We start from the raw sequence: 21,123 nt of genomic DNA, 5'->3' as shown, positions 1-21,123 counted from the left end.
CAAGCGTTATTTAAACATCTGTATCGTATGCCTTGCTGCTGTGATGCCAGGTGACTGTTCTTTCTTACATAGAACATAAAAGAACAGGTTAGGTGATCAAGTATGTCTTGACCTTTAAAATTTAAGGATGTGACTGATTGCTGCCAAAAGTTTCAGGGAGTTCACCACTTCCGTAGTTGATAAAAAAAACTAAGTGAAGATGTTTTCTAAATTGCCACACGCACACGCATCCACAACAAAGCAAAACTAGAGAGCAAAATATTTTAACATTTAAAAAGTCCTCTGTAAACGGCAAAATTATTATGCACTTAATTTCTGCTGCTGCATCAGTCTGGTGAACTGGGTTCCAGACATCCCAGCTCTCCCAGAAGTTCCGGGAGTCTCCTGCATATTAATAGTGGCTCCCTGATGCCTACAATTTATATACAATATCCCGGAAATCAATTTCTTTGAGAGCGAGCAAGCGAGAGAGCGCGAGAGCAAGAGAGAGAGCGTGAGAGAGAGCGAGCGTGACAGCGATCACAAGAAAGAGAGAGAAAGAGCAAGAGAGCATGAGAGAGAGAGAGAGAGAGAGAGAGCGCGCACGCACGCCATGGCAGAGTATTCCAAAAAAAGAAAATATCAAACGTACGTCACCCCAGACTACACTAAAGTGTACCCCTGCCTAATAGGGCCAAATATAATGACAGTGTTGCTCGCTGCACTGTTTGCAACAGTGACTATTCTATTGCCCATGGTGGGTTAAGATTGTAAAAGACATGTTGAGGTGAGTTTAACAGGTGTTATTCGTTCATTAGCATAGCTAACGTTATTTAAACTAGCTGGTTAGCTGCTAAGGAGCGACTCTATTGCAGACATCCCACCTCTCCCGGAAGTTCCGGGAGTCTCCTGCAAATTGATGGTGCTACCTCCCTGAAATGAGTTTTTGCAGGGTGGGATGTCTGGGGTTCAGATGGTCTGTGCAAAGGAATTTCAGATTCACCATTCTGACTGTCCTGTGCTATTGGATACTGAAGAGCGCTGCGGGCTACATGAATGATACGTGTTGTAGGCACACAGTTTGTGGAGTTTGAATGGTTCTTTCTAATTCCGTTTTGATCGCTCTCTCCCTCCAATCCTCTGATCTTTCCCCTTGTCCGCTGGCCAACCCAATCTCCTAACAAGTAGCTTGTTGTTTAAAAATTAAACACAGTCATAACAGTGATAACAAGTGCTTCCGGCAAAAGGCTCCAATTAAGTGTATACACAGTAGGGAATGGCAGGGGAATGACGGGGCCCATTTAGTGAGGATGCGACTGGAACAGGGCCCTGCTTAAAGCTTCAGACACAAGCAAGTCATGAGGGGACCTGCAACATCTGATTTCTGGAGATATACAGCAGGTCAAGCATCAAGGCAAAAGGTACAAGTTGGCATTTCAGGGCAAGACCCTGCAACGGCACTGAGAGGGAAGAGGAAACTTTACGAGTTCAGAGCAGTACAAGAGATTTTAGACTATAGGAACAGAATTAGGCCGTTAGACCAGAGGGGTGGGTGAAGCTGAGGCTGGTGAGTGACAGGCAGTTTGAGGTGGCGAGGGGAGTGGCAGGCCAGCAGAGATGGGGGGGGGTGGCAAATGGAAACTGGTGAGGAAGAAAAAAGGATGGGAAAGGTGAAGAGAGAAAGAGAGTGGACAGGTGTGTGTGGGAGGACTACACCAGGAGTGTGAAAACTTCCTAAGTGGAATGTGAGACGTTGTTCTTTCAAGTTGCATTTGGCCTCTCTACAGCAATGGAGAAGGCTGAGAGCAGACCATTTGGTGTGGGTGTGGGAAGCAGAGTTAACATCGTGTGCAGCTGGAGCTCAAGACTGCAGACGAAGCATGGGTGCTCCACAGATCAGTTAGCCTGGTCTACAGTTGGTGTTATCAGTCTGTAGGAGGCCACATATGAGCAGCAGATACAGTCGAGAAGGTTGGAGGAGGTAAGATGAATCTCTGCTCTGGTTGGAAGGAGTGTTTTAGTCCCAGGACAGAAGTAAAGGAGGAGGATAAAGAGATTAGAGAGATTGGCTTTATTTGTCACATACAGATAAATGTATCGTTCTGCATCAAACCAAATCAGCGAGAGCTCTGCTGGGCAGACCACAAGTGTACCCACACTTCCAGCACCAACGCAGCATGCCTACACCCACCAACGTCTTTGGGACGTGGGAAGAAACCTGAGCACCCAGAGGAAACCCACGCAGCCATGGGGAGAACGTACAAACTCCTTACAGGCAGTGGTGGGAAAGAAATCTTCCAGGAAACACCAAGTGCACTGAGATTTGAACCTTGAGATGTTTCCTCACTTCGAACTTTGTATTCCAGGTATTCTAAGTAACACTGAAAGTGCTGGAGGAACTCAACTGGTGAGGCAGCATCTATGGAGAGGAATAAAGAATTAACATTTCAGGCCAAGTTCCTTCATCGGGACTAAACAGGAAGGGGGAAGAAGTCAGACTGAGGAGATGCGGGGAGTGGAAGGAGCACAAGCTTGAAGGTGAGACCATGTGAGGGGGGAGAAGGCAAGTGAGTATGAGATTACAACATTTTGTTTTGCTGAGGCTTAATTTAGGTTTTGCTAATGATAATGGGCTTCAAGCTTTTCAGTGATTTTAATCTGTCTTGATCATGATAAACACCAATGCCTATTTATCTCAGTTAGTCCCAAGGCAAGGTACAGTAATCCCAACAAAACAGCTTCTCAAGGCTCATCCCCACAGCTGAGCAGGACATAGGCTGAAGACTACAGTCGAAACCCACTGCAGATGCTGGAGTTGAACAAAACTCCGGAAGAACTCAACAGGTCAAGTTGCATCTCTTCCCAACTTCCTGGTCTGCTCATCACTCCCCACTCCATGGGATGTTCCCCTGTAACCATAGGAGTTGTAACATCTGCCTCTTCACCTTCTATGGATGTAGTGGTGAGCGTAACCATTCTAATTCCGGCTCTAAGATCAGGATTCAATTCCTGCCGCAGTCTGTAAGGAGTTTGTACAATCCCCCCATGACTGTCTGGGTTGCCACTGGCTGCTCCAGATTCCTCCTGCATTCAAGGACACATGGCTTAGGATCAGTGAGTTGTGGACATGCTATGTCGACGTCAGAAACACGCCAGCTCTTGCAGGCCGCCCAGCAGCATCGTTGTGGACTTGATTTGATGCAGACAATGCATTTCACTGCATGTTTCGATATAATAATAACAAGCAAAGCTAATCTTTTTTAAATCTTTTTATTAAAAAGAACCCAAGAAACGATAGGGTTTGAGAATAAGCATAAAGTTGGCCTGCTCTAGAGCTGATGGCATGATAGTGTTCTGCTAACTGCCAAGCTATTACAATGCCAGTGATCAGATGATCGGGGTTCAATTCTCACCACTGTCTGTAACGGGCTTGTTCATTCTCCCCGTCACCACGTGGGTTTCCTCTGAATGCCCTCATACCATATGTCATGAAATTTGTTATTATGCAGCCGTACATTGCAATGCACAATAATAAAACTAAATTAAAGCGAGAAATATATATACAGTTAAATTAACAAAGTAGTGTAAAGGAGAGAAATAAAAATGGGGTGAGGTAGTGTTCATGGATTCGATGTCCATTCAGAAATCTGGTGGCAGAAGGGAAGAAGCTATTCCTGAGGGATAGGGGTCCTTAATCATGGACACTGCCTTTCTGAGGCCTTGCTCCTTGAAAAAGCTGTCCTGGATGCTATTGAGGTAAGTGTCCATGATGGAGCTCACAACTTTCTGCAGCTCGCTTCGCCCCTGTGTAGTGCCCCCTCCCCATGTACCAGGCGGTGATGCAGCCAGTTAGAATGCTCTCCATGGTCACAACACAGCAACAGCCCCTTCTGCCCACCTCATTCATGCCAACCGATTGCCCACCAACACTACTGCCACTTGCCCACATTATCCTTCTACAGCTCGTCTATTCCCGTGCCTGTCTAAAAAGGCTCTTAATCATGGTGAGTGCACTCGATTCCACCACCTCCTCTGATATCAACCAGTCACTTACTCTCCAAAACCCACCCCTCAGATCCCCTTTAGAAATATTTTCTCTCTTCTTAAAACTCTGCTCTCTTGTTTTTGATACCCCGATTTTGATTACTGAAGCTATTTCATTCTGTCCAACAAGTCACCCTTCACTTGAGAGAAATAAACTCAGACTATCTAATCCCTCTCCATCATTAAACTCCTCCAATCCAGGCACCATCCAGGTGAATCATTTCTGAGCACTCTCCAGTTCCATTCCTCTTGAATTCTCCCACTGAACCACATTGCCTCTCCATCCCTTCCTTCTCCAGAATTCTCCAAACAAACCCCCGCTGACTAGATCCCAATAGAGTGGACTTCTGTTAACTGAGACACATCGTAACCAGTACATTTTAACCCAATTAAGTGGCTGCCCCAATTAGCTGAAGTTTCATGGAAACAGTTAAAAGGCATAGCAAAGCCAAACTACCATTTAACTGACTAACAAATCATGCATTTAAATAAAACACAGAACAAATCAGAACACTACCAATACCACCACAGTATTATAAAACTGTATTTGTTCCAAATAATTATCGACAGATGAAATTCATCACTGCTATGTTCTTTTGATTGACTGGAAATAAACAAGATCTGCACAGAAACCAAGTGCAGACAATGGACTACCTTCATTGCATTCCAGCAAAATTCAAAAGAAAAAAGAAAACGATCAAAAATCACTGCTTTTTGAATAGGTGTCCATCAGCCCAAATGGATAACACAGCACAAGCCCACATAACTAACCGATGCTATTTAAAAACTGTTTGCTCTATAACATGTAATGGCTGTTTCTGGCACCTCCAAGCCTGAATGCCTGAAACCGCAATGAGCAAAGCAGTTCTGAGTTCTCTTACTGCTTATTTCTCACCAACTATCAGAGACAAAAATCACTGCTTTTTGAACACAAACACATGCAACTGATGCTATTTACGAACTGTTCACTCGAAGCAACTGCATGTGACTGACAATAGTTAGAAACTGTCCAAATTCAGCAGCATAGCGTCCCAAATAAACAAAGGGAATCCGGGCTATTGTCTCAGTTAGTTCTTTGTTCTTTAAGAATTGTCCCAAATAAGCGGCTAGTCCAATTAACTGGAATGCACTGTATATTTTTTTTTTGGTTGGTGCTAATTCTTAGCCTGGTCATACTTCTGTGAACTGTCTAGTGATATCTAGCACTCCAAAGCACTAACTAACTGCACATTGTTGTTATTGCTGTCGATGTTGCTGCATTTCTAGGTTTTCACTATTCAGTTAAATCTCTACTGTCTGCATATGTTCACTCAGAAAGGATCTACCACTGGAAAGAGAAATTTGCTGTTTCCACAGAAAACTTTAACCAATGTTCTTACTTCCCTTTCTAGTGCAGTAAATAATCTGCTCCTTTCAGACAGGCAAATGGATTCCCTTCAAAATTATATATGTTGATCTAAGGTTGAGGGTTTCCACAATCTACAAAATTCCAAATAGGAATGAATGCCAGACTTAATGAACATCATCTCCATGTAATAAACAATTATATCCTCTTGCAATACATCCTGGCATTTCAAGTTCAACTTTAAAATTAAGACTCTCGCAAACATCCATCTGGTTTTCCTACTCTTTTGTGAAGATGGTGGCCTCAAGCTTTGACCTTCATGGACTTCAGAGGAGAAAGGAGCTCAGATTCAGACTGCAAACAGTTTGTCACTTTTTGCCACAGGTGATTATTATACACCTGATGGCTCCCCATTCAGGTGACTTAATATCAGCAGCTCAATACATTTAATCAAGATATTCAAACCAACTATGAAAACCTTGAAGCCCACAAGAGCTGCCTGCTTTTGGTTGACAATCCCAACAAGCATTTTTCTATAAGCCTCCCTTTGCTCTTCGGAAGTCGCTGGTCAGATACAATCTCAGTTATTACTTTGTAACTTAGAACATGATGCTACAAGAAAACACTCCACAAAGGTACCAACCTATGTGCATTACAGAATGTTCTATCCAAATTTTACATGAATATTCCTTGCTGGGGGAAATTCAAATCTATCGCATCCCATGTGGATGAAATCCGGTGGGGTTGTGCCTGTTCTTCACTGAAGGGTGCCTGCTGGGGTGCTCATCTGACAGTGGCAAGAGTCTCACACATTAATGCCAAGTGCGGGGTCTAATATTTCAACAGAACTCTAGTTGGATATTAGCTTGGGCATAAAGTCTCTATAAGTTCCTGGACAGGATGGTGGCAGTCTCGTTATGGAGGTAAAGATATCCTGACAATAAGTCACATCTATCAGAAATGTTATAGCCTGCTCTACCACAGAAATAAACCCTCAAACCTAAAGTGAAGCTCCTTTCTTGCCAATTACCTACCTGCTGAAGAGCCTCCCACTGCTGCTGGTCAGTTAAGTCCAATGTTCAACTTCTACAGGTGCCCAGTGGAGGCAATCCTGACTAGTATCACTGACTGGTATGGAAACACCAAAGCCCTTGAACAAAAAAGTCTATAAACAGTAGTGGATACAGCCCAGTCCATCAGAGGCAAAACCTTCCCCATCACTGAGCACATTTACAAGGAGCACTGCCACAAGAAAGCATCAAAGAAGACCCCCATCATCCAGGACATATTCTCCTCTCACTGCTATCATCAGGCAGAAGGTACAGGAGCATTAGGTCCCACACCACCGGGTTCGGGAACAGTTGTTTCCCTACAACCAACAAGCTCCTGAACCAGCATAACTTCACTCGGGTGCTAAACTGACTCCATAACCAAGGAACACACATCAAAGTTGCTGGTGAACGCAGCAGGCCAGGCAGCGTCTCTAGGAAGAGGTACAGTCGACGTTTCAGGCCGAGACCCTTCGTCAGGACTAACTGGAGGAAGAGCTAGTAAGAGATTTGAAAGTGGGAAGGGGAGGGGGAGATCCAAAATGATAGGAGAGGACAGGAGGGGGAGGGATGGAGCCAAGAGCTGGACAGGTGATTGGCAAAAGGGATATGAGAGGATCATAGGACAGGAGGCCCAGGGAGAAGGAAAGGGGGGAGGGGGGAAACAAGCCAGAGGATGGGCAAGAGGTATAGTCAGAGGGACAGAGGGAGAAAAAGGAAAGAGAGAAAGAATGTGTGTATATAAATAAGTAACAGATGGGGTACGAGGGGGAGGTGGGGATTTAGCGGAACTTAGAGAAGTCAATGTTCATGCCATCAGGTTGGAGGCCACCCAGACGGAATATAAGGTGTTGTTCCTCCAACCTGAGTGTGGCTTCATCTTTACAGTAGAGGAGGCCGTGGATAGACACATCAGAATGGGAATGGGATGTGGAATTAAAATGTGTGGCCACTGGGAGATCCTGCTTTCTCTGGCGGACAGAGCATAGATGTTCAGCAAAACGATCTCCCAGTCTGCGTAGGGTCTCGCCAATATATAGGAGGCCACATCGGGAGCACCGGACGCAGTATATCACCCCAGCCGACTCACAGGTGAAGTGTCGTCTCACCTGGAAGGACTGTCTGGGGCCCTGAATGGTGGTAAGGGAGGAAGTGTAAGGGCATGTGTAGCACTTGTTCCGCTTACACGGATAAGTGCCAGGAGGGAGATCAGTGGGGAGGGATGGGGGGGACGAATGGACAAGGGAGTCGCGTAGGGTGCGATCCCTGCGGAAAGCAGAGAGAGCGGGGGAGGGAAAGATGTGCTTAATGGTGGGATCCGGTTGGAGGTGGCGGAAGTTACGGAGAATAATATGTTGGACCCGGAGGCTGGTGGGGTGGTAGGTGAGGACAAGGGGAACCCTATTCCTAGTGGGGTGACGGAAGGATGGAGTGAGTGCAGATGTGTGTGAAATGGGGGAGATGCGTTTGAGAGCAGAGTTGATGGTGGAGGAAGGGAAGCCCCTTTCTTTAAAAAAGGAGGACATCTCCCTCATCCTGGAATGAAAAGCCTCATCCTGAGAGCAGATGCAGCGGAGACGGAGGAATTGCGAGAAGGGAATGGCATTTTTGCAAGAGACAGGGTGAGAAGAGGAATAGTCCAGATAGCTATGAGAGTCAGTAGGCTTATAGTAGACATCAGTGGATAAGCTGTCTCCAGAGATAGAGACAGAAAAATCTAGAAAGGGGAGGGAGGTGTCAGAAATGGACCAGGTAAACTTGAGGGCAGGGTGAAAGTTGGAGGCAAAGTTAATGAAGTCAACAAGCTCAGCATGTGTGCAGGAAGCAGCGCCAATGCAGTCATCGATATAGCACCTTATATTCCGTCTGGGTACCTCCAACCTGATGGCATGAACATTGATTTCTCTAACTTCCGCTAATGCCCCACCTCCCCCTCGTACCTCATCCGTTATTTATTTATATACACACATTCTTTCTCTCTCTCTCTCCTTTTTCTCCCTCTGTCCCTCTGACTATACCCCTTGCCCATCCTCTGGGTTTTCCCCCCTCCCCCGTTTCCTTCTCCCTAGGCTTCCCAACCCATGATCCTCTCATATTCCTTTTGCCAATCACCTGTCCAGCTCTTGGCTCCATCCCTCCCCCTCCTGTCTTCTCCTATCATTTTGGATCTCCCCCTCCCCCTCCCACTTTCAAATCCCTTACTAACTCTTCCTCCAGTTAGTCCTGACGAAGGGTCTCGGCCCAAAACGTCGACTGCCCCTCTTCCTACAGATGCTGCCTGGCCTGCTGCGTTCACCAGCAACTTTGATGTGTGTTGCTTGAATTTCCAGCATCTGCAGAATTCCTCGTGTTTACGTCCATAACCAAGGACTCACTTTCAAAGACTCTCCAACTCATGTTCTTAGTATTTTTTTTTTATTCACACAATTTGTCTTATTTTACATACTGGTAGTTTGTTAGTCTTTGTTATGTATCATTTTACATAAATCCTCCTGTATTTATTTATTTTCCTGTAAATAAGATCATAAGACATAGGAGCAGAATTAGGTCATTTGGCCCATTGAGTCTGCTCTACTATTCGATCATGGCTGATCCTTCCCCCCACCCCACCACCCCCCTCAGCCCCACTCCCTGGCCTTCTCCCCGTAACCCCTGATGCTGTGGCCAGTCAACAACCTATCAAGTTCTGCCTTAAATATACCCAAATACCTGGACTCCACATCTGCCTATGGTAACAAACTCCACAAGTTTACCATCCTCTGGCTAAAGAAAGTTCTCTGCATCCCTTTTCTAAATGGTTACCTCTCTATCTGGAGGCTGTGCGCTCTTGTCCTAGACTCCCACATCATGGGAAACACAGTTTCCATATCTACTCTATGTAGGCCTTTCAACATTTGAAAGGTTTCAATGAGCTCTCCCTTCATCCTTTAAATTCCAATGAGCACAGACATGGAGCCATCAAATATTCCTCATTTGATTACCCTTTCATTCCCAGAACCATTCTTGTTAACCTGCTCTGAACCCTCTCCAATGCCAGCACGTCTTTTCTTAGATGAAGAGCCCAAAATTGTTCACAATACACAAGGTGAGGCCTCTCAAGTGCCTTATAAAGCCTCAGCATCACATCCCTGCTCTTACATTCTCTTGAAATGAATGCTAACATGGCATTTGCCTTCCTCACCACCAACCCCACCTGCAAGTTAACCTTTAGGGTGTTCTGCACAAGGACTCCCGAGTCCCATTTGCATCTCAGATTTTGGATTTTCTCCCCATTTAGAAAATAGTCTGCACATTTATTTCTACTATCAAAGTGCATGACCATGCATTTTCCAACATTGTATTTCATTTGCCACTTTCTTGCCCATTGTCCTAATCTGTCTAAGTCCTTCTACAGCTTATCCATTTCCTCAACACTACCTGCCACTCCGCCAATCTCTGTATCATCTGCAAACCTAGCAACAAAGCTATCTATTCCATCATCTAAATCATTGATATACAGCATAAAAAGAAGTGGTCCTAAAACTGATCTCTGCGGAACACCACTACTCACTGGCAGCCAACCAGAAAAGGACCCTTTTATTCCCACTCGCTGCCTCCTACCAATCAGCCAATGTCCTAACCATGTCTGTAACTTTCCTGTAATACCATGGGACCTTAACATCGACACAGCCTCATGTGTGGTACCTTGTCAAAGGCCTTCTGAAAATCCAAATATACAACATCCACTTTATCCATCCTACTTGTGATTTCCTCAAAGATTTCCAATAGGGTTGTCAGGCAGGATTTTTCCTGAAAGAAATCATGCTGACTTTGTCTTATTTTGTCCTGTGTCTACAAGTACTCCATAACCTTATCCTTAACAATTTTCTCTAACATCTTCTCAACCACTGAGGTCAGGCTAACTGGACTATAATTTTCTTTAGCAAACACGAGGAAATCTGCAGATGCTGGAATTTCAAGCAAAACACACAAAATGCTGGTGAACGCAGCCGGCCAGGCAGCATCTCTAGAAAGAGGTACAGTCGATGTTTCGGGCCGAGACCCTTCGTTAGGACTAACTGAAAGAAGAGATAGTAAGAGATTTGAAAGTAGGAGGGGAAGGGGGAGATCCGAAATGATAGGAGAATACAGGAGGGGGAGGGTTGGAGCCAAGAGCTGGACAGTTGATCGGCAAAAGGGATATGAGAGGATCATGGGACGGGAAGCCTAGGGAGAAAGAAAGGGGGAGGGGGAAGCCCAGAGGATGGGCAAGGAGTATAGTGAGAGGGACAGAGGGAGAAAAAGGAGAGAGAAAAATATATATAATTAATAAATAAATAACGGATGGGGTACGAAGGGGAAGTGGGGCATTAACGGAAGTTAGAGAAGTCAATGTTCATGCCATCAGGTTGGAATATAGGGTGTTGTTCCTTCAACCTGATTGTGGCTTCATCTTGACAGTAGAGGAGGCCGTGGATAGACATATCAGAATGGGAATGGGACGTGGAAATAAAATGTGTGGCCACTGGGAGATCCTGCTTTCCCTGGCAGACAGAGCATAGGTGTTCAGCGAAACGGTCTCCCAGCCTGCATCGGGTCTCACCAATATATAGAAGGCCACATCGGGAGCACTGGACGCAGTATATCACCCCAGCCGACTCACAGGTGAAGTGTCACCTCACCTGGAAGGACTGTCTGGGGCCCTGAGTGGTGGTGAGGGAGGAAGTGTAAGGGCATATGTAGCACTTGCTCTATTTACAAGGATAAGTGCTGGGAGGGAGATCGGTGGGAAGGGATGGAGGGCACGAATGGACAAGGAAGTTGTGTAGGGAGTGATCCCTGTGGAAAGCAGAGGTGGGGGGGAGGGAAAGATGTACCAGAGAAAGCATGATCTCCCAGGATTCCACGTCCCATTCCCATTCTGATATGTCTATCCATGGCCTCCTCTACTGTCAAGATGAAGCCACACTCAGGTTGGAGGAACAACACCTTAAATTCCGTCTGGGTAGCCTCCAACCTGATGGCATGAACATTGACTTCTCCAACTTCTGTTAACGCCCCACCTCCCCTTCGTATCCCATTCGTTATTTATTTATTTATTATTCTTATTATATATTCTTTTCTCTTTCCTTTTTCCCTCTCTGTCCCTCTCACTATACCCCTTGCCCATCCTCTGGGCTTCCCCCCCTCCCCTTTTCTTTCTCCCTGGGCCTCTTGTCCCATGATCCTCTCATATCCCTTTTGCCAATCAACTTTCCAGCTCTTAGCTGCATCCCTCCCCCTCCTGTCTTCTCCTATCATTTCAGATCTCCCCCTTCCCCTCTTACTTTCAAATCTCTTACTATCTCTTCTTTCAGTGAGTCCTGACGACAGGTCTCGGCACGAAATGTCGACTGTACCTCTTCCTATAGATGCTCCCTGGCCTGCTGTGTTCACCAGCATTTTTTTGTCTATAATTTTCTTTCTATTGCCTTCCTCCATTCTTAAAGAGTGGAGTGACATTTGCTGTTTTCCAGTCCTCCGGAACCATGCCAGAGTCATTGGACTCTGTCCAATGATTCATGAAAAATCATTAATAATGCACCAATAATCTCTTCTGCTACCTCCTTCAGAACCTTAGGGTGCAGCTTATCTGCTCTGGGTGACTCATGTACCTTTAGGTCTCTCAGCTTTTGGAGCATCTTCTCCCTTGTAATAGTAACAGCACTCACTTCTCTTCCCTCACACCCTTCACATCTGGTACACTGCTAGTGTCTTCCTCAGTGGGCAGTGATGCAGAATAATTATTTAGTTCATCTCCTTGTCCCAATTTTTTATTTTTTCAACCTCATTTTCTAGTGGTCCTATATCCACTCTCATCTCTTATTTTTTAATACTTGTAAAAGCTTTTTTATCCACTTTGATATTATTTTCAAGCTTGTTTACATATTTCATCTTTTCCTTCTGAATGATACTTTCAGTTGTTGTCTGTAGGTTTTTAAATGTATCTCAATCCACTATCTTCCCAATAATTTTTGCATTGTTGTTTGCCCTCTCTTTTGGTTTTACATTAGCTTTGACTTCCCTTGTCAGCCACATTTGTACTATTTTGCCATTTGAGTATTTCTTTGTTTTGGGAATATATCTATCCTGCACCTTCCTCATTTTTCCCAGAAAATCTAGCCATTTCTGCTCTGCCGACATCTCTGTCAGCAACTCCTTCCCATTTATTTTGGCCAACTCCTCTCTCATACCATTGTAATTTCCTTTACTCTGCTGAGATACTGCTACATCAGATTTTATTTTCTCCCTATCAAATTTCAAGTTGAACTCAAATCATATTGTTACCACTGTCTCCCAAGTGTTCCTTTATCTTAAGTTCCCTAATCGCCTCCAGTTCATTACATAACACCCAATCCAGTAGAGTTGATCCCCTAGTAAGCTCAATGACAAAGCGCTCTAAAAAGCCAACTTGTAGGCATTCAAATAAACTCACTCTTCTGGGATCCATTACCAACCTCATTTTCCCAATCTACTTCCATATTAAAATCTACTGTGCCTATCATAACATTACCCTTTTGACATGCTTTTTCTAATTCCCGTTGTAATCTGTACTCCACATCCCAACTACTGTTTGGAATGCCTGCAAGAATGAATCTCTAAGTAGTATATGGTGACACATATGCCATTTGATAATAAATTCATAAACGTAGTTTTAACTTTAAATTGAATTCAGCCTCTAACCAACGAATTGTGACATTCACCAAACAGCTGACTGTCCAGGGTTGAGGTCAAGGGCTTAAAGTATCCCACCTAGGAAGTCTGGACTGTCAAATAGATTTCCCACTTACTCTTCACCCACAACATGCTTAAAACTCACTAAGGATTAAAATCTTCTACCATGTTACAACAGCTCTCGACAGTTTAAATAAGTCTGGGAGGAACCCTCCTTTCTGCCTGTGCACATCTCCTATTGCTGTGGACTACATTAATCTAATAATGACTACCCCTCTAGAAATTAAGGAGCTTTATCTTATCCGCCAATAGAATTACTTGTGGTTTATCTGAGAGTCCTGGCCAGAAGACAAATACTCAATGCACTCATCAACTAAACACGGCTTCTCTGGTCTGTTTCATGTGATTTTGGTGTTGTCATTGCTGTTGTTGACGCCTTCAGCTAGTGGCTCCTTTCATTTCCTCAAGATATTCCTTAATCTTTGCAGGTTTCCTTGCAGAAGCAAGTAGGCAAGGAATGAAGTGGACAATGTCGTGTTCTGAGACGAGGCCCAAACAGATAGCTCTGCTATCTGGCTACCTAATTCCTTCTACATTAAAGTATCTAGTCCATACCCGGATCTCTTACCTATATATGTTCCTCCACCATTGATGCTGCTCTTACACACATCTTCTCCATTTCCTGGACATCAGCACTCAATCCAGCTTCACGCTGACTGAACAGACTACCACCCCATGAGCCTCTGCATCCCACACACCATTCTTCACAACTTTCACCATCTTCAATGGGATCCTACCACCAAAATTACCTTTACCACCCTCCCACCATCCCTGGCCAATCTCCATTTTCTGCTTGGATCGCTCCCTCAGTGCTCCCTCCACACCGATCTCTGTCCTGACATATCCCTGCAAGAGGCAGAAGCTACACCTGCCCATTCACCTCCTCCCTCACCTCCATTCAGGGCCCCAAACAGTTCTTCCAGGTGAGGCAGCACTTCACTTGCGAATCTGTTGGGGGTTATCTATTGTATCCGGAGCGCCTGGTGTGGCCTCTTCTACAGTGAGAGACCGTACATAAATTGGGGGACTGCTTTATCGAGCACCTCTATTCCATCTGCAAAAGCAGAATTCCCCAGTGCGCAAACATTTTAATTCCTATCCTCCATTACAACACACAACATGCTGGAAGAACTCCGCAGGTCAGGCAGTATCCATGAAAATTAACAAACAGTTGATGTTTCGGACCAAGGCTTTTCATCAGGACTGGAAAGGAAGGGAGAAGATGCCAGAATAAAAAAGTGTGCAGAGGGGAAGAAGGACAACCTGGAAGGTGATAGGTGAAGCCACGTGTGTGAGAAAGGTGAAGGGCTGGAGAAAAATGAATCTGTTAGGAGACTACCTAGAAGAAGTATGAAGTGTTGGTCCTCCATCCTGAGAGTGGCCTCATTGTAGCAGAATAGGATCCTATTCCCATTCCCATTGCAACATGTTGGTTCATGGCCTTCTCGTCTGGCATCATGAGCCTACTCTCAGGGTGCGGAAGCAACATCTCATTCAGTCTAGGTAGCCTCCAACCTGATGGCAGGAACATTGATTTTTCCTTCGCTAATTTTTCCCTCCTCCTTCCCTCTTCATCTATTCCCCACTCTCATCTCTTACCTCTTCTCCCACATGCCTAACACTTCCACCTCCCCCTGGTGTCTCTCCTCCTTCCGTTTCCCCTATGTTCCACTCTCCTCTCCTATCAGATTCCTTCTTCTCCAGCCCTTTGCAATTTCCACCTATCACCTCCCAGCTTCTTGCTTCATACCCCCTCCCCAACAACCTGGCTCCACCTATCACTTTCTAGCTTGTCCTTCTTCCTTTCCCTTCCCCTTTTTATTCCGGCATCTTCTCCCTTCCTTTCCAGTCCTGGTGAAGGATCTCGATCCGAAACGTCAACTCTTTATTCATTTCCACAGGTGCTGCCTGATGTGCTGAGTTCTTCCAACATTTTGTGTGTTGTATGTCTCACACTGCCTTCTTTTTAAGTTTACTATTGTCCTGACAGTTTGCACATGTTTTCTGTTCATCACCTATTACATCTGCCTGCCAATGAAATCACCATGGATATATCACACCGTTTTCCAGTTATCACTTATGTGTTCTAAATTGCAATTATTTTGCTCTTGTTAACTGTAAAGTTGTTGTAGCCCATCTTTCACAAGTATGTGGCTTTCTCAATTACCAGCCATACCTTATTTGTGCAAATGTTGGGCAATATGTTCACCTGGATTTATGCCAACTCACTGGCGCAACTCCAAGATGTTGGGCAATCTTTGCCAGCTCTCCACTCTACCACTCATTGTCAGGATGCTCAATCAGAAGCGAGAAGGATGAACAAGGTGTTTGCATTCTAACTAGATGCAGCTGCTGGACAGTCTCCCCATAATTTATACATAGCAATTAATGCAGGAAGAGCCTTTTATTTTTAAAAAAACACTGCATAATATGTGCACTTGAGCATTGAGAACCACTGCTTCTAAAAACAAAATTAATCTTGTTTGCCCTATCCAACTAGGCTGAAACTGCCTGATGTACTGATCTGTACCTAATGCCACCCTATCCATATTCCATCTGCTTCCAAATCCGCTCCTTAGAACAAGCCCCTCCTAATATATACCTTATTTCCAGATTTCTCAAAAATCCCAAGATTAAAATGAAGACTTAAAGGTATCTTGGCAAGATTCCACCAAAGCCTTACATCCAAAATAGAACAACCCAGGTGAATCAGTCAAAATAAGTTAATTGCATTTAAGCATGCGGTTTTTACTCACTGGACGGAACCAAACCGTTATAATATACTTCCTCAACACTGAAATATTATATTTATAAACAGCAGTCTATTTTTCTCATATACTCCAATAGAAACGCTATTAAATTTCATCCAACTAAATGTATAAAAACATTTGAGCCCTCAAGATGTTCCAGCAGACCCGAAGTGACTGTTACTAAACAAAACACTCTGTTTTGTGACATTGTCTTTCGAAAATCAATCAATAAAACCACTGCTAAACAGTGCGATTATCGAATCGCACATCAGGTATATTTAATCCGGTTGCAATTAAACAAATTGCTTAGTCTGTGCACTAGGAAATCTCTCGGTAGATGAAACAAGAATTGTGCCTGGAAGCAACAGACGTGGACTGAAAAATCTAATTACAAGTGAGATCGTGTTATATAATCGTTTCCTCGTACACCATGATACAGATGAGGAGCGTTTGGAGAAGCACTTGAACCTACACTGAAGGCCTAACTATCACGGTCGCTTTTTCCACTGGTCCCTCTATAATCTCCCTGTTTAGACCACGCAACGCTAAAACATTCTCTTTGGTGGAACAGTGGCAGGCTGTGCAGACCATGCCGATTCCAGCGAGAAGATGCTAGTGTTCCACCAACTGCTCCCACAACTCGCTACTTGGGAGGAAATTGTCCGTCAAACGCACAGGTGGACACGAATCCCGAACAGATAGCTGTGAAGGGAATTGTAGAATCGTTCCCCCGAACCCCAGTTGAGTTAATGCGACCAGACAAAGCTCCAAGAGTCGTGGACTTCCCGAGGCAGACTGGGACCTTGCTTCTTAAAGAAAGCAGGCAGAGAAAACCTGGATTACAAACGCACCCAAATCCGTGAGCTAAGCGACCAAATATCTCGCGCTGTGGGCGAACCCTCTCCCATCCCCAGTAACATCCACCTACTCACCGATAAATAATATAGGGAAAGTGATGAAAAGCAGGAAGACGTGGGGGACTAAATTCAGCGCATCCACGAAGCAGCCGTTGTTTAAGACGCCGTCGTCGACGTTGTAAGCACTGGCGGTGTCATTGCCACAGAAAGACAGTGCCATATCTGCGCGCAACGAAACGAGAAAGCGGTCCTGCCAACGAAGCGATTCGCAATCCTCACACCACTCATAATCCAGGGATTGCAAGGCTCCGCAACCCTGCTATTTATACTGAGATGGTCCAGAGATGACGTTCGGAGGGGTGCGATTTGGCTGTACCGAGTCCCGCCTCCCGTCGCAATGAACACACATGCACATAGGATCCGTGCGAAAGCCCCGCAGGATGCCGCAAATATATGCACCGCTTGTGTGAAAACTCGGAAGACGCCGGAGCCCCACCTATTTCTGAACCGGATCCGCTGGAAAAGTGGCACGTTACTTTCCGTCTCCCCTCGTGTATGGTTCTGAACCGCTCAATAAAGTGGACTTCATCTACTGCACGGAAAGACAGATTCGCTTTACCGTCCAATGAGGCTGCAGTGTGATATTTACCATTGTGAAGCTCCCGGTTGAGGAGTTGTAAATTCAGTTCTTGCATTGTAGTGCTTTATTTCGGCGGCAGAGCGAGGGTGAGCTGCATGGGGACGCTACTTCAAGTCTTCAGAATTTACACAACCCAGCTCCTGTTACAGAACGCTCTCTACAATTGCCTTTGGGTCGGACAGACAAATATCGTCGCAGCATTTCCAAACATAATAGGGTCTCTGTATATGTCAACTGCAACTTCGAGTCTTCGCCGTTATTATTATTGTGAAGGGTTTAAGTGAAGTTTGTTGACTGATAGTGGCGTTGGTGACGAGAGACTTGCGATAAGTCTCAAGGCAGAGAGAGGGATGGGCATTTTTTATACATTGTGATGTTTTCTGATTTGGACTCACCTGAAACAATGGTAATATGTAAAATGCAGCTGTATACGGTAACTGACAGTGAGGCGGGGAAAGAGCAGCACCTGGGACTGACTGCCTGGGCTGGCCTGTGCACGATTAGCGAAAGGCACTCCTTCCTGCAGCCGTGCGCTTCTACGATTCTGTGTGTGGATACAAAAAATTATAAAACAGATCAATATAGCTTAACGAAGGCATGGGGCACAGCAGAAATATTCATGGAAAGGCTGTCCAATGTCAAGAATCCCTCTCATCCTGGCCATTCCCTTTTATCACTTCTGATCAAGATTGAGGAGCTTGAAACTAAACACCAGCTTCCCCCCTCCCCCCCCCCCATCACCTCTTTCATATCCTCTTCCCAGTGGTACTGCCACGCCCTTGGACTCTACCTACCTCAGCTATTCCATTATTGTCACCTTAGACATCGAAGAGTACAGCACAGGGGACAGGTCCTTTGGCCCATAATATCGGCACCAAAGACAATTCCAATTAAAATAAGTCCCTCCTGTCTGATTCCTATCTGTCCATTCACTGCATATTCATGCGACTATTTAAAAACATCTTAAAGCATCACTATCATATCTACTTTTGCCAGTACTCCTGGCAGCCTGGTCCAGGCACCTACAGGCACCCACCACTCTTTGTGTAAAAAAAACCCTGCACCACACACTTCCTTCAAATATTCCCCTTCCTGCTTTCAATATGCATGTCTCTAGTATTTGGAATTTTCATACTGCAGAAAGGATAGTGACTATCTACACTACCTATGACTCTCATAATTTTATAAACTTCTATCAGGTCTCCTCTCCATCTCCACTGCTGCAGAGAACATGACCCCAAGTTTGCCCAACTTTTCCTTATAATTCAGGGGAGTATTCCACCATCATCCCGGTAGTGATGTACATTCCACGTCAGGCAGGCCTTGAAGAAGCTGAATACCGTGATCTGCAGTCGTGGAACAGTGCACCCTGAGGCCTTCCCTATCATTGTATTGTATGTCAACCAGACCAGCTTGAAGAAGTCTCTGACAACTACCACCAATATATCACCTCTGGAACCAGAGGGCCCGACACATTTGTCCACTGTTGAACCACCCGTATGTATGCTTACCATGCGATTCTACGCCCACACTCAAGAAAGTCTGATCACCTGGCTTGTACTTCTACTCCCGGCATACAAGCAGAGACAAAAGACTGCAGCACCACTGGTGAGAACCAAAAAAGGAAGATCAAGGAAGGCAGAGGAGTGCTTATAGGACTGCTTTGAGTTGGTAGACGGTACAATATTCAGGGATTTATCTTTGAATCTGAATGAATATGCCACAGTTGCCAACAACTTCTTAAAGACCTGTGTGGTTGAGTGTACACCTTCGGGAACATACCAGACACGCCCAAACCAAAAGCAATGGATGAACCAGGAGATTCACAGTCTGCTGAGGGCTAGGTTTATGACATTCAAGATCAGTGATCCAGAACTATAAAAGACGAGCAGGTACAACCTATGGAAGGCTATTTTAAGGACAAAAAAAATTCCAATTGAAGTTAGAAATAGAATTGAACGCATGATGCCTCTGGCCAGGTTTGCAGGCTGCTACACGTGGCAAGGTGAAACCTAACATCACGAATAGCTATGATTCTTCATTTCATGATGAGTTTAATGCCTTTTATGCATATATTGAAAGGGAGAATAAAACTACGCCTGTGTGAATCCCTGTGATCTGTGTCTCAGAGAATGACTTTGGAACATCTTTCAAGAGGATGAATCTGTGATGAAATGCTTTGAGAGGCTGGCCAAAGACAGAATCAGCTCCTACCTAAGCAAAGGCCTACACCCTCTGCAATTTGCCTATTGCCACAGTAGGTCTCCAATGGATGCAATTTCGCTGGCTATCCACTTGGCCTTGGATCACCTGGACAATACTAATACCTATGTTGGGCTGCTGTGTATTGACTACAGCTCAGCGTTCAACACCATCACACACTCAGTTCTAATCAACAAGCTCCAAAACAGGTGCCTCTGTACCCCCCTGGATCTTCAACTTCCTTATCAGGAGACCACAGTCAATGTGGATCAGAAAAGCATCTTCTCCTCGCTGACAGTCAACACTGGAGCACCTCACGGTACGTGCTTTGCCCACTGTTCTACTCTCTCTACACCCTTGACTGGATGGATAGACACAGATCAAACGCCACCTGTAAATTTGCCAGTGATAGCAGAATTTCAGATGATGACCAGGGGAGTACAAGAATGAGATAAATAAGCTGGTTGAGTGGTGTTACAACAGCAACCTTGCAGTCAACGTTAGTAAGACCAAGGAATCGATTGTAGACTTCAAGAAGGTAAGATGAGGGAATACATACTAGTCCTATTCAATGGAACAGCAGTGGAAATGATGAGCAGTTTCAATTTCCTGGGTGTCAACATCTCTGAAGATCTATTCTGGGCCCAACATATTGATGCAGTTACAATGAAGGCACAGCAATGCCTATATTTCATTAGAAGTTTAAGGAGACGTGGTATGTCACCAAATATTCTAGCAAATTTCCACAGGTGTAACATGGAGAGCATTCTTACTAGCTGTATCACCATCAAGTATGGAAAGGACATTGCACAGGATTGGGAAAAGCTGCAGAAAGTTATAAGCTCAGCCAGCTCCATCATGGGCACTAGCCTTCCCAGAATCCCAGACACTTTCAAAAGGTGAGGCCTCAAAACGGGAGCATCCACCATTAAGGACCCCCTTCACCCAGGACATGCCCTCTTCCCATTGCTACCATCAGGGAGGAGATACAGGAGCCTGAAGACACATACTCAACATTTTAGGAACAGCTTCTTCCTCTCCACCATCAGATTTCTGAATGGACAATGAACACATGTATACTATTTTTTTCTTTTCTAGCTCTATTTTTGCACTACTAATTTAATTTGCCTATTGCCACAATGTGTCCACAGCAGACACAATCTCAATGGCTCTCCACAATTACCTGACAATGCAAATACCGATGTCAGCATGCTGTTTATTGACTACAGCTCAGCATTTAAACCATCATTCCTACTGTCCTGGTTGAAAAGCTACAGAACCTAGCCATCTGTACCTCCCTCTGCAACTGGATCCTTGACTTCCTAATCAGAAGACCACAATCTGTATGGATCAGAAATGACATCTCAATCTCGCTAACAATGAACACTGGTGCGTCAAAAGGATGTGTGCTTATCCCACTGCTTTCTACACCCATGTCTGTGTGGCTAGGTATAGCTCAAATGCCATCTATAAATGTGCTGATGATACAACCATTGTTTCAGAA

General features: G+C 44.9%; 1 protein-coding gene across 6 annotated transcripts in view; it reads right to left on the bottom strand.

The window, feature by feature from the left end:
* LOC134359321 (ATP-binding cassette sub-family C member 9-like) overlaps window positions 1-17,221 on the bottom strand; it is a 199,682-nt gene extending 182,461 nt beyond the window's left edge. For 5 of the 6 annotated variants that reach the window (XM_063072377.1, XM_063072373.1, XM_063072375.1 and 2 more), the window contains exon 1: window positions 16,853-17,220. In XM_063072377.1, coding sequence (XP_062928447.1) covers window positions 16,853-16,997 — 145 coding nt within the window. In that variant the 5' untranslated portion in view covers window positions 16,998-17,220. Of the gene's footprint in view, window positions 1-16,852 lie in introns of all 6 variants that reach the window. The other variant, XM_063072379.1, reaches the window with a different exon arrangement.
* Between the last annotated feature and the right edge of the window lie 3,902 nt (window positions 17,222-21,123).

This window comes from Mobula hypostoma, chromosome 20 (genome assembly GCF_963921235.1).
Source record: "Mobula hypostoma chromosome 20, sMobHyp1.1, whole genome shotgun sequence".
In the NCBI taxonomy this organism is placed as follows: domain Eukaryota; kingdom Metazoa; phylum Chordata; class Chondrichthyes; order Myliobatiformes; family Myliobatidae; genus Mobula; species Mobula hypostoma.
This window is presented reverse-complemented; position numbering and strand designations above follow the sequence as displayed.